At 43.3% G+C, this 14,805-nt stretch overlaps 1 protein-coding gene across 2 annotated transcripts in view; it reads right to left on the minus strand.

Annotated features, from left to right (window-relative positions):
- SNX30 (sorting nexin family member 30) overlaps positions 1-13,237 on the minus strand; it is a 25,827-nt gene extending 12,590 nt beyond the window's left edge. Inside the window, exons 1-3 of one of the 2 annotated variants that reach the window (XM_078615225.1) lie at positions 12,949-13,237; positions 6,044-6,226; positions 1,393-1,503 (exon numbers count right to left, since the gene is read on the minus strand). In XM_078615225.1, coding sequence (XP_078471351.1) covers positions 1,393-1,503; positions 6,044-6,214 — 282 coding nt within the window. In that variant the 5' untranslated portion in view covers positions 6,215-6,226; positions 12,949-13,237. Of the gene's footprint in view, positions 1-1,392; positions 1,504-6,043; positions 6,227-12,764 lie in introns of both variants that reach the window. The other variant, XM_078615224.1, reaches the window with a different exon arrangement.
- Between the last annotated feature and the right edge of the window lie 1,568 nt (positions 13,238-14,805).

Raw genomic sequence — 14,805 nt, forward strand, 5'->3', positions numbered from 1 at the left:
CTATATTTTACTACAGCCGAGAATGAATACAAGATGCTTCGTTCAGTGCACCGTGCCATTACTAAATAATGTGTCAGGCCACGTACTAAAGAATTACAACTATTTAATGCCCGGGTGGCGCAGCTGTCAAGATTGCTGAACTCACACCGCTGAAATCCTAGATTCGAATACAGGCCGCCTGCCTATAATGACACCGACCGAGTTGGTTCTCAAGTGTACTGAGTTGATGATCTTAGTCTGGTCACCAACGACTACACAAAAAAACACATCACACATGATTAATATGGCTAAATTACAGCTCTGAGAATTAAATGTCAGTTTGACAATCCCACGACAACATATTCTCTGTTGTAGGGCAGGTGGGATAATGCCGACTTGTAATGTGTGGATTAGAGGTCCGTTGAAGTGATCTAAGTAGTAGTTATATATGGGCCAGTCTAACATGCAACATTGCACTGCTTTTTGAGAGATCCTAAGAGATTATTCGTGCTGCGACACAATACCAAAACACAATCGAGATAACAAATCGGGTAAAAAAAGACAAAAAGAGTTTAAAGATGGAGTTTTCCAAGGCTGTGAGCTTGTCTCAAATGCTTAACGTTCACAAAAGCTCTTGAAGTGCGACTAAATCTCAGCCCTGCTCCTGTGTGACAACAGTATCATAGCGAATGCTGCCCTTCAGAGACATTAAGCCTAAAGCTCCATCCATTTGTGTCATTAAATTTGGCCACTTGGTGATGGTGCTAATGCCAAATTAAGACCATTAGCTGAAGAAGACAGTGCTTGGGGGAAGAGCCATTTAAATGATCTGCTCATGAGGAGTTGGGTGAGTTAGTAAATCTTGAGCTAGCACGGAGAAGACAGAAATACTTCGTCAGGAAAGCATAATAATGAGGCTAAAGTCCAGCTGAATTCACTGACATGTAGGCAAGTAAATGGAAATATTAACATACAGACAGGCAGGTAGACAGAGCAGACACAAACAGAAAGTGACTGGCAGATAGACATACAGACAGATCACCAAATTGGTCACCAAAGACAAAGATGCCCCTTATAGCCTTAAACAAACTTTTGGGGCAAGTGCTATTAGCGAGCACATATGAAGGCCGGCACGGCACACAAGTGGGTGGGTGGCCAACTTCACGCCCGACTGCCTTTGTCTCCCCAGTGGTGATGTTTTACACATGACATCAGGTACTCATTTGAGGGTGAACCGACCTAGGGGAGGCCCATCACCGGTTCAGATAATCGTCACTGGTGTTGGTGGGCGTGAGCAGGAAACAAATTCGGGTCGCCGGGTTCATAGCGCAGCACAGCGTGCTAACCACTGCGCAACTGCTCCCCACTAAATGGTCACCCAAAGTAAACACACACACACACAGACAGACGGACCGGAATGAGGTGCGTAGGTTGCGTCTCTTCCAGTTTTGTTCGCAGCCAGTCAAAGTCTTGATAGCGTCGGCGCACCACAAACTCCATGCCGTCGTACTCGCTGCGTGTCGTCTGCAAAAGATTTGGCACAGCACAACACACGCGACTACAAAGCCCGAAGAGCGAGGATTTTAGAATTGCAATACAATTGAGTTTTTGCGTAGCATGAAAACGGAGGTCTCCAGATGCTGTGCAGTCATGACAAGGTGATACATCATGAAAGCGTAAAGAAAGGAATTTCACAAACATTACTTGTCTGACACAGACAAGCACTTATCCAATTTAAATAAAAACAAATTACAATCAAAAGTCAACCATGCACATCACATAAACATGTGCAACACAATAACTCTGTCGAGCGAAGGCACAGGGCAACTTGGGGATTAAAAACAAAAAGGCAGATCTTGGGTTAATATATCACAAGAACACAGCAAGACTTTAATTGACACTTCACAAGAGGGCAGATACGGCTGGCTAGTCAGTAACAAACTCTACCTGGGCAGACAGATAGCAAGCAGCTCCTTCCCCTGAAAACAACATGCCAATAAATGCATTTGCATGGGCTCGACACACAGCGGCACCACCATGATTGAAGAGGACATGCCAATGTGCTCAGTCACCTAAAACCCTGTGCCCAGCCATGCAAAGCAAATGCACGTGGGAGTATAAGGAAGAGGGTTGCTGGCCATAAAGATTAAAAAAAACACTCCACTATACTGCCCACATACCAAACCACTCGGTTTTCAATCCTAGCCATGTGTACCATTGCCAAGTGCAATGTGAACCTGCCGTGGGACTCCCCTAGATCAAATAAAATGAGCACCTGCTGCAATGTCAACATTAGGGATGGAGAGACAGGCAGCTGGGCGTGTGGTGCTGGCCCCATCACCCTCTTGTGTGCCTGCTAACATCGTTCACTGACGATCAAAAGCCTTGGGAACAAGACGCTATTATGTAGCTTGATGCCTTGACCGAAGGATTGAGGTGACCGTGTCATTTGGCCAGCACTTGGGAACAGCAGAGAACACCCCTGCGTTGCCATCGAATTTCTTTTTCATATTTCAAACTACGGCGGAGTTATTGTGGTTATCGTGCTGTGCTACGAGCCCACCAATCTTAGCTCGATTCTCAGCCATGGCGTATAGCAGTGATATGAGAACACGTCCATTCACCAACTTGCATTGACAAGCACGCAGAACGGTAAAATAGCCTGCATGACTGACATAGTGTGGCGAGGCCTATTGGATGATTAAGAATGGCTGGTATGCATAATTGTTATTTTGTTTCAAACTACCTCGACATGGTGGTGCTCACCCGCTTTGGAGTTGAGGGTTGATGGATAGTGCAGAGATTCGTGCAACCAAATAACCCAGTGAGCTGCAAAAAGTGGCTAGGAGATGACAGTACAGCAAATGGATGTGTGAATGTTATACCCTCTCTGTACGTGTGGCTTTTCTGTGAGCTCCCTGGGTTTAATGCCAAATGCAAAACGCCGACTTAAAAAGAAAGTGATAAAACATCCCCTTTGCTGGCTTTCGTAATAAAACGTTATGACTCTGAATGTTTTCATTGGCAAAAACAATTCAGGAAATTAATTTCAGAATTAATAATTAAAGAATACAAATACATGTCAAAGATTAAATTAAAGAGATGAGCAAGACAGCAGGAACGACTTCTTATAGACTCTTGAATATCTGCGTGCATTTTATCCGATTTGCGGATTAACCGCGCACCTGAAATTTTGACAAATTAATAATTTGTAGAGTTTCTCTTAAGCCCAAATTTATAACACTATGTAAGACAATTTTTGTTCCTGGGTAGTAAGTGTTATCTCGTAATTGCTTATGCCTAAAAAGTATAGAAATGGCTATTATTCCCCACAAATTTTGCTTTTGTGACCAGGACAGTGATATTTTGAAATTAACCTATTTTCAATGAGAAAACGGGCGAATTTGTGTCTTTTCGTTCACATAAAGTCAGAAAAAAACATATTAATCAAAATTTACATGTATTTACACTAAAGTAATACAATAATTACTACAAAAAATTTAGAAGAGAGTAGTTTTTCGAGATTGTTCCTCCCCACAGATAACTCGGTCCACTGTGGCCAGACCAGCCTGTGGTCATGCACCTTGGTGTCTAAATCGCCCGTTCTCATTGAAAATAGGTACATTTCAAAATATCAACATCCTGTTCACAAAAGCAAAGTTTGTGGGGAATAATAGCCATTTTCTGTACTTGAGGCATAAGCAATTAGGAAATAACACTTACTACCCAGGAACAAAAAAAATGCTACCCAGTGTAATTTGAAAACAGTTATACATTGTTATTTTGTTTATTACATGTCACGTGCTTAAACCGAGCAAATATGTGCTCCGGTTAACCCAAAATCCACGTGATCGCCTCTACAGTATAGTACAATAGTTGCAAACCGTTACTACAGTGGGGCGGAGTTTGATTGATTTTGATTGGCGTGGCTCTGCTATCCACTTAGTGAGCCAAGTGTTTTGCTCGGGAGCAGGAAAGTGTTATCACTGTGCACGCGCATCGATCGGTCGATCGTTAGTATTCGTTCCACATTAAAAGATTAACAATGAAATTCGTCAGTTGTGCTTAATTTTGAGTGATTTATCCAATCATTTTATTTTGTGAGTTTTTATTTACGAAAGAAGAAAAAAAACGCCACTTTTTTCAAATTTTCTTGCTGTGGTTTTCACACCTGATGATGATTGATTGTGTTGCAATCGAAACGTCGTGAGAATTTAATTGTTTCATTTTTATTATTTCATTATTTCCCTTCTACGTGACTTTACCGAAAGAACCAAGAAGATGACACATTGTTCGAAGATGGACAAAACTGGTGACAGTGGCAGCTAAAGGAACTCTGCCTGCTTGAACTCAGGTTAGATGATAAAATGTGGAATATGCACAAATTGTGCTTTCTTAAATAAATTGTGCTTATTAGATGTTTAAAATAACAAAAATTATTCTGAAAACTTACTCAAACTATTTTCACCAACTTATTATATCCGTGCCCGAGGGTCGCTGCCTTCGGCGAAGTGAACATTGTGCGCGTTACAAATTAGCATTAACATTATTATTACAAAGAAACAAAACTACATTGCCTGTGCTGAGTGAAATTGTGTTATTTTGTCTACAAATGCAAGTGCATGATAAGTAATTGGTGAGGTCAAAAGAGATTAAATTTCACGTGATTAAAAAAACATGCAGCGAAGAATCATAACCGATCGAAGAGTCATAACAGAAAAAAATACCGACTGAAACCACGCCTAAAGCCACAGTTTCCCAAAAAAGTGTATAGTTTTAGAATAATGACAAGGCCTGACAAGAGGATGTTTGCCATCGTGTTGCTCTGAAAAAAACCTCTCTAGCTAGACATCTTACGAATCATCGCTTAATATGCTCAGGATACAACACGTGCATGGAGCTGCGCATGTAAGAAATGATTACGATTATTAGCTTGACTTTTTTCGCTCAGAAAATGTCTTTCTCACGCAAGTTTTACCTTCAGGCTATCTGTCGGAACTGACGAGAGAGCGCACACAAAACAGACGAAAAGCATTAATTCTCAAATCAAATTGTGACTCTGAAGCGTAAAAAGTCAACGAATCACGACAGGGTGGGGAATTATGAACTGCAACAATCCTACGACTATCAACACATCAGCTTGAGGAATCTCACAGCACACGATGAAATCTATACAATTCACCAACTTTGCCGATAAAGTATTGGATTACAGGCAAGCACCATCACATCATTTAAATCGTGCACGTAACCTTCTCACATTTTCTTTTGTCCCCTCAGGACACGAGCAAGTTCTTTTGTTTTCAACGTGGAGCACGTTGCTAGCACTGCTGAGATCCCACGTTCAAATCTAGGTAGCTGCTTGTGATACTGCAGGGAGGGGCTGGGTGGGGAGGCAGGGGCTGGGTGGGGAGGGGCTGGTCACCCCGTGGTGCCCTTATAAAACTCAACGTTTAACCTACTCACACCAGCTTGTGCCCACCCTCACAGACGGGCATATTTGCGGAATACACCACGCCACCGTTGACCCTGACCATTGACCGAGCAACCCAACGTTCCTACCAACTCCCTCCGCAGGAATGTGTTTAAATTGTGTTCAAGTGTAGCGAGTTCATGGTCTCAGCCCAGTCATCAATGATTGCACAATAAAAAAAATCACATTACATTTGGTTCTGCATTTAATTTGGCTAAATTCCAGTCCTGAAAATTGTAAATGTTGGTTTGTCATGGACGAGAACATTACTCTCGGTGTTAGAGCAGGTGGGAACCGCTGCCTCCCTACTGTGTGGATCAGATGTCACCTTAAGAAACATCGATCGGAGGTAGCTCTGTAACATCCGCATTCATGGACCATACTCTAACACGTACGGACGGACGGACGGACGGGGGCTGCACTGCTCTATGAGCGTTCCAAATGGATACTTGGTCTAACAATAGGATACCGACAGCACAATCAGGATAACAGTCGGGCAAAGACAAAATACAAAACCAAACAACAACAGTTGAATGGGAACAACAGTCGCGGCGATCCTCCTCAACTCTTGAGCAGAGACCACGCGCCCCGTACCCGCACAGTGACGCGGTAGGTGATGTACGTCTCCATGGCCGTGACGTGTTTCTCAGGGCTGTCTACTCTCACAAAGAGGTCCGTGGGCTCCGACTCGGTCTCCTCGCCCAGCTGCAGACGGTTGAGCAATGAGGCCGGTGACGGTGGCTGCATGGGACTCCTCTCGCACATGTGGGTCTCATCCTGTTGAGCGGGGGGGGGGAGAGACCACAGGGCTGAGTTATGCGGGGAAAGGTTTGACGATACGGCACCGCAGCAGCCATAATATCCACCCATTCGAGCACTTGCACAAGCTAAACGAACCGTGGATTTTTCGAGACCTGGCAAGAATTAGGTCACAGGCGTAGTTTGCCTAGAGAACGCAATTAACTTAAGGGTAGGCATAAGAAAATTGAGACGGGAACAACAAATCAGTTTAAGCAAGTACCCATTTATACTGGCAAAAGACAACCTAACTACACATTTTAAACATATGCAATGTTGAGAAATAAAATACCCTGAAGTTATCTGCCCCATTTGTTGATCAGCAGTTTTGGATGAATGCCAGAGGTTTCATATTTCACATGTTTCAAAGGTATATCATCGGTGATTGCATAAGGTAAATTTCAGGAAAAAACAAATGTACAGTACGATGCTGAACGATAACAAAAGGCCAACCATGGATACTCAAGCACTCACAGAACACGAAGCTTAAAATACCATTCACATGTTAAGATTTATTTCTGTGGCAGCAGTTTTTGGGGTACATTATAGCTGGGCAATTCCAACAGCAATGAATATTTGTATCCTAAATTCATAGCCTGGACGATTCTTGCAGGAATTACAATTCACCTATTGGCGATTCTCATGTTAAAATCTACAATCAATTGCATGGGATTCTGAGTGGGATTCTGTTATGGAACACTCATGCAATCAAATGGGTTTCGATTACAATTCTATTGCGAATATAGCATCGCTATTCTACACTTGCATATGGCAATACGTTCAGAAGCTAAATGCCAATGTCGAGGTCTGCTACCCACGGGAGGGCTCTGGCAGATAGTCCGTGTAGCGTCACTAAGTTTTGGCTAAGCTCTGCTAAGCCCAAAATCAACTTCCATACCATTTGTATAAATTGTGATTCTGGTCGATAGCGGCCAGTAGGTTTTCAAGCAAAATCGCTATGGAAATGTATTATATATATTCATCGGCCATACGTCTCAATGGCTATTCCACTCGGCCGGACAGGTCCCACAGGCTCTCTCTTGCTTTTTGAGCGACTGAATGCAAAGCAGGGGGCCTTGAATCCCCAACCGCCCCAATGATTCCATGGATCTTGTGAATTCGCAATTGCGTAGGAAAGAAAGCAATCGTGATTCCATGCTAGGAATCGTGAAAGTTAACCAGCTTTCGGATACATATAACGTCCAGATGCAATAAGTAGTTTCACCAATGGGTCCATAATGTTAAGATTACCAGAAATGTAGTATGCACATATTGTTAATTAGGCATATTTCCTCATTTAAAAGGAGCGTCTCCGATAACATTCTAAAGCGATTCCCTCAAAACATCCTGTTTGTTAAATGCTTTGCAAGCTGAACAAGAGGTCACATTTCAATCGAATTCAAGTGAAGAGGTGCAAAGTATTGATTTTAGACATCTGGGCTGCATGTGGCGTGTCAATAGGAGCCGAGGCAAACTCTCAAGTTACTTTGGAGCCCCGCAAATGCACAGCAGGCAGTTATTAGCTATGCGACATGACCTTCGATCATGGATAATGCTTGTGCACGTGAACTCTGAACGCCTGTTTGAACTTAGGTTAGCAGTTACTTACCAAACCCACCGTTAGCAAGTAGAGAAGCTCTCTCTCGAAGTATCTGGGTCTATTCTTCCATGCTGGTTAGGCGTCTTGGAAGAGATTGGGTTACCCACACTTTACTCCACCACAAGCGACCTGCCCATCGGCTAAATGTGGCATACCCATCTTCTTGGTTCTTTCGGTAAAGTCACGTAAAATGGAAATAATGAAATAATAAAAATAAAACATAATAAAATAATTCTCACGACGTTTCGGCCACAATGCAAGTAGCCGTCCTCAGGTAGAGAACAGGTCTGTCGAGGAGACACGAGTCTGAATGACAAGCCCCAGGCTTGGAGCGACTATTTAAGCTGGGATGGAGGGGCAAAATAATTTGCATATCAAGAGGAATTTAGCATATTTATGGGAAATGCAGATATGTGATTAGTACTACTTGTGAAATGCGTAGGAGGTTTGGCGAGGGGTTTCAAGTCATTATGCCCGTGCTTTTAGTTACTGCAGCTACATACTATTAACACTCCTTCCCTTTATTAATGCTACCCCTATCCCCTCCCTTTGATGCTGCTAATCCTGCATAATGCACTGGCATTATGCAGGATTCACAAGTAGTACTAATCGCATATCTGCATTTCCCATAAATATGCTAAATTCCTCTTGATATGCAAATTATTTTGTCAAGGCGCTCTTCACCCCTCCATCCCAGCTTAAATAGTCGCTCCAAGCCTGGGGCTTGTCATTCAGACTGTCTCCTCGACAGACCTGTTCTCCACCTGAGGACGGCTACTTGCGTTGTGGCCGAAACGTCGTGAGAATTATTTTATTATGTTTTATTTTTATTATTTTATTATTTCCATTTTACGTGACTTTACCGAAAGAACTAAGAAGATGAATCCCTGCAGTCACGAACGCTTTAAATCGAAGTGGCATACCCATTTATAATGCTGGGTGGACAGAGGTGTGGGAGATTTAAGAAACGTTCTGATTGTTGGCAGATCGAACCGGCGAACTCTGGATTGCAAGTGCATTGTACTAACCCTTAACACCAAGGCAAGCATTCATCTGACTGAATGAAAAAAATAACTTCACCACGCCTCTCGTTGCGTTTCAAGTCTATTCATTATCACCAGAGTGCAAACTGTGTACCGAGGCTACGGTATGACAAACATTGCCAGTGCCAGGCCCTTTGGGACTTTTAACATCCAGGCTCAAATGAATAACTGACCAAAGTGCCTCACCACCTCTCAAGCACAAAACGGATAGGTGGCTACCATGCAAAGTATGTCACGATACAATAAACACTTTAGCCCATCTTGCAGATGAAAGCATCAGGCACAATAAGCCTTCTAATGTGTGCAACACATAGCGACGTTTCCATCGGACACATACGATTTTAACCACATCAATAGGCAGCTGTCTAACATACTGTATTGGGACTTTTAATGGCCCCAATATATTACATGTAGCACTGCATGGTTAGATGCATCTTCAAAACAACCCCCACCATTCACACGATTATATTTCTGCAGTTAACCTAATGGCAGTAGTGACTGTCATACTGAAAGCCATGTAAGTGGCATACTAAAAAGGACGTTTAGATGTAGTGGCATTCAAAGTGCAATAATTCGTCTGGTCATAAAATGGAAAGCAACTTTTAGAATAAATTAGGCTTGTCATAACATATTTAATTATGGACATTAAATGCAACTCCCCAAACCAATAAACCGATAGAACGCTCAATTTAAGACAGGCTACAATGGCATCTAGACAGAAGAACAACTACAGCCCATAACTGACGTGGGCTCACTTCGGTGTAGTGACCAATGATTTTAGGACTGTGACATCGGTGCTACTTTAGGGATATCAAGTCCACTTGTGCTCATCACTGTGAAAAGTGTATTACACTTTAAACACTTGTGAGCAGAGTGGAGGCAACACATAATTCCAACGCCGTGTGAAAAACAGCAGCCAGTAGAACTTGCTTGCAAGCAAGACCAAGAGGATGGAGCTAATATTGTCCTGAAAAATAATTTGGTACCAAAAGGAGATAAAATCACATTCCCAGACATTATTAACCTTTTATTTCCATAATGCAATATGCATCTGTCTGTGCGATCACAATACATGTTCAATAGGCTGGCTCGAAAACATTGTGACTACAAAACAATAAGAGGAATATCCAAATATGTGTTTGCTTTGCTAAAATGGCATGCCAGACATATATCTAATAGCCACACATAGCAGAAGTATTTTTGTTGCATTGTAAAAAAATATAGGATTTACTTAATATTCTATCAAGTATTGTATATTCTAATACTGTTACTTATTGCATAGTGGAATAAGCATAGCGGGTTTTGTTGCTGCAAAAACCACAAGACCTTTATCCAGCAGTGGATATATCATGGCTGATGGCAATCGTGATGTTGATGAATACATCGAACATTAAAAACGTAACATTTAGGAGGAACAATGGACAAGCAACAGGAGGAACAGTAATGGCACCAATTACTATACAGTCTGCATGAACAGCGAAGAGGACGGAGCGAAACTATTTATTTTAGCCACTCCACAACGCAGCCTGGATCGACAAAGTGAATTTAATTGTACCAGAGAAACATATATATATAACCCTCACCTAAAAATCCATGTAAAACACTGTGGTAACACCTTATAAACAATGCAGAGCACCGAACAATTTACACAGTAATCAGCTTTCAATGTAAACCCGTTTGGAGAACGTGACAGCCAGCAATTTCTACTGGGAATAACAATACCAGGAAAGATCCGTCTCTCGGCACAGTGGCATTTAAAGAGAATGGCAAATAATTAACAAGGAAGGCCATTTTGTTGTTGAAAACGTTAAGTTATTACCTTGTCATGAAATATTTACCCAAATACCACAACGATATTTTACAGCCCTTTGTCGAATCCACTTCTAGATGAAGGCCTATTCGACAACAACACCAGCAACCCATCATGGTATCCAATACTCCTGATGCCATGAGCATTGGAGATACACATTTCGCTGGGATCAAAGGTGATTGAGATACAAGCATTATAATCCCACTTTACAGCCACAGATAAATAAAAGGCGTGAAACGTTTTAGTGTTGTGTAATATGTACAGCGGGGTGCCAACATCAGACCTGGTTTAAATCATTTGCTTGTTAGACTAAAGCACTGCCAGATTACAGATGATCTCTCAAATTGTACTGATTACTCAACGGCGTTGAAGCACGGTTACAATCAACACGTTTAGTAAAAGTATAGGCACAGATGAGCAGAGACGTTGGGACCAATGAGCAAACCCCTACATATGAACAGATTAGAATGCCATTTCCAGCGGTTGACTTTTAGAAGAAAGGTAACTAATTGAGAAGGTGTAATCCAGGAAAAATGTAAACTTCACGTTTCCACATTGCATATATTGAGTGGCACCCAAAGATTCAGCAGCCTCTTTGCCAATCCATTGTTGGATGAAGGATTCATCCCCATGCTGTGGATGGCGATGGATAAGTGGAGGTTTCTGGTGTTCCCTCCCACTGATGTTAGGTGTGGCCACGATGTTAACTCTGGTTGCTGGCTTCATAGTGCGATGTGCTTACGGCTATGTTACCATACAACTCCCATTAACACACTACACCGATATGCACATCTCAGTCACACATTGTCATCATCACTGTCAACTAAAATTGATCAGGTATTCCTGGATAGTTTAACACGTAGGCTATCGCGACCAATATCATCCATAACATAGTTTTTTTTGGGTTAGATCACATAAATATGTGTCGTTAAACCCGCCACCACCCGACACAGCCAACCTAAGTTCAGATTTGGCTATCGCCTGATGAAGCTAGTTGTAATTACTGGCGAAATGTCGTACTCAAGATTGTAAATGTTGTGGCTTTGCTCTCCAACACACCGGTGTGATGTTCTATTAACGAATTGGCATGTTCTGTTTACGTGACAAACCTTGCTAATTGGCTGTGTCGGGTGGTGGCGGGTTTAATGACGCATTTATATATTTATGCGATCTAACACAAAAAAAATCTGTCTTCCTTGATAATTAATTTTTCCCAGTGGCCAGTTCCATAAAAGTATTTCAAATAATTTTTTGCCCTCCGATTTGTGGGAAAAAGAGCAAAATCCTTCAGTTATTTCACACAAGCACGTCTCCCCTTGTATGTAAAACGTGCTGTTAAAAAAGACAGCGAAGTTGTGGGGAGCACAAAAACAAAGCATAAAAGGCGACTTTGTGAAGTAATCCCCACGCGCGCATCAGCGTGGGGTGGGCCCTCATCCAGCAGTGGATTTGGTCGCTAAAGCGGCCAACCCACTTAAGGTAGCGGTGGTCAAGTGGTTTTTCTGTGTAAATCATCCCCGCCACATAAACGTGGAATTTCCGTTCCTGCGAGTACATACGCACGGGTTCCGCACTCATTTCAACACAACCCTACACTTTTAAAGATATGTATCGTCATTGAGGACGACACGGGAGAGACACCCAAAGCGATGGAACGCGTCCGATCCGTACCACTGGGGAGATGGAGCGATTAATTAAGCTCGTGTTGCAGGAACGAGGTTGAATATTTACATCGTAGGATCGTGAGAGAGGGGGGGGCGGTTTGGCGACGACGATGGGAAGACATTAGTCCAGCAGTTGATTAATCATGAATAATGATGATGACTTTGAAAAACAATTTTATATTGGCCTGAAAAAAAAAGACCGAGTAGGCCGCGCGAGGCATCCCACCTTTCCTTGTCCCTCCTACCGGGCACGAGCGCCCATCCCGGGCAAAGACGGCCAACGCCGCCGCCAACAATACGAGATACAAAACAGTGGTCACCACCAACCTCTCCCGCACACACACCAACCACATCATCACCACTGTTACAGCCCATCGCGGCGTACTTCGTCTGTTGTTACCTTGCCAGTGGCCCCGTGCTCCTTCATGTCGTCGTCATCCTCCTCCAGCAGTGGAGAGTCGTCGGAGAGCGGGTGCGAGACGCGGCCCAGAGACGCCGTTGACTCCATAGCGGGAAATCGAACGCCACTCTCGTCACATTCCCCTCACAACCACCACCACCACATACACACACCCCTTACTTACAGTGCTATGCTTGTGCGTCCCAGCTTCCTTGGTTCAATCGTAAAAGTCCCTCAAGAGAGGAGAGAGAGCGGGAGAGCGAGAACCCTCCAACAGTCGCTAGATGTCGCTAGGCAGGCCGTACAAACTGCTGCAAACGCCATTCAACGCATTCCTCAATCACGCCACATTTTATAGCGGGAAGCCGATTGCTCTGTGTTTGATGTTGGCCGGCTCTAGATGTGGAGAGGGGGGGGGAACCCGGAGGACCCGGAGAAAAATCCACGCGACCACGGGGAGGGAGAGACATGTAAACTCCAAAAATACAGGGTGGTTCAAATCGATGGACTCGATTTGAAATCGCGATATCTCTGCAACCACGAACCGTCCATGAATGAAACTCTTACCACTTGAGAGGGCGGGGCATAGAGATGGCGGGGCATAGAGTTTAAAATTATTTTTTTCGATTTCGTGACTGCAGGGATTCATCTTCATCTATGTTTTATTTTTATCATTTTATTATTTCCCTTCTACGTGACTTAAAAATGATTACCGCTCGATGCCTCTCCCAGCGCACAAACAGCCCCTTTCCTCGGTCATTCATTTGCAAGATGACAGCCCTGCACCACAAGGCGTTTTGCGTTCTAAAGTTCAGCAAGACTTAATCCGTAATTGCGGTGCAGCGTGCGTTTCAACGGCGCTTTGGCATTGATCTGCCAATGTCAAAGAGCATTCGTCGTTGGTACCGACAATTTGAGGAAACAGGCTGTTTATGTAAGGGGAAGAGCACAGGGCGACCACGCACCTCAGAGGAACACGTGAGAAGAGAGGCGTTTGGGACGAATTCAACTATCGTCTCGATGTTGTCCGTACAGCATGTGGAGGGCACATAGAGCATTTATAAAATGGTTAGTAACATTTGATAACTCATTAAACCATTTGTAAATTTGTGTAATTGTAACATGTTGCCATCGTGAAATATACTGCTTTGTAATTGGGTCCCTCCTTTTGAAACACCCTGTCCAGCAAGCATCGGGGTTTGGATCGAACCCACGGCCTCCTGTATTCCAGGCGAGGTAGTGAACATCTTTGCCACCACGAAATGTTAGGCGGCTCTGTTTTAACGGAACAAAACAAAAATATGCGACGTTTCGGGCAATGGCCCTTCTTCACAGCCGATACGGTGTTTTAAACGATAACATGTTTTATATGGCAACGTTTTTTTGCGTGTGGTATCACGAACGGTCATTATAATCCGAATCGTCGCCTAACATCTCACGGTGACTATGAGATGTTAACTACCTCGCCTGGTATACAAGAGCTCGTGAGTTCGATCCTGACCCTGATGCCTGCTGTGGTGTATTTGGAGTTTGCATGTCTCTCTCCCCGTGGTCGCGTGGATTTTTCTCCGGGTCCTCCGGTTTTTCTCTCCACATTTAGAATCAACGTGCGTTTAGAGTACGGTATTTGGCCGCTACAAATTTCCACACGATGATAAGCCACTTCGTTGAGATATCATTTGTGGCCAGGTCGCTTCCGAAAAAGAGCTGTATAGCTCAGTGGGTCTTATCCGGTAAAATAACAAATATTTTACGGCAAAAAAATACTTACATTTAAGGCAGTGTTATTGAGTAATGTGTTGAGTTGATTGTTCATTGTGTTTGTGCTCAACTGCCAACGCAGCAGCAGCATCACCACCAACTATAGTATCCAAACTGCTATGATTCTGAGCCCCAATCACCATCCCTGGTCCCAAAGAAAATGAACGAAAATCAGGTTGCTAAAGCCACAATAGCGTACACAGACATATCACATGTCCACACCTCTAGTCAATGCGCTCTTAGTGAGGCATTTGTTTCATTAGCAATATATATGGATACC

This window comes from Lampetra planeri, chromosome 46 (genome assembly GCF_965212315.1).
Source record: "Lampetra planeri chromosome 46, kcLamPlan1.2.h2, whole genome shotgun sequence".
NCBI classification, from domain to species: Eukaryota; Metazoa; Chordata; class Hyperoartia; order Petromyzontiformes; family Petromyzontidae; genus Lampetra; species Lampetra planeri.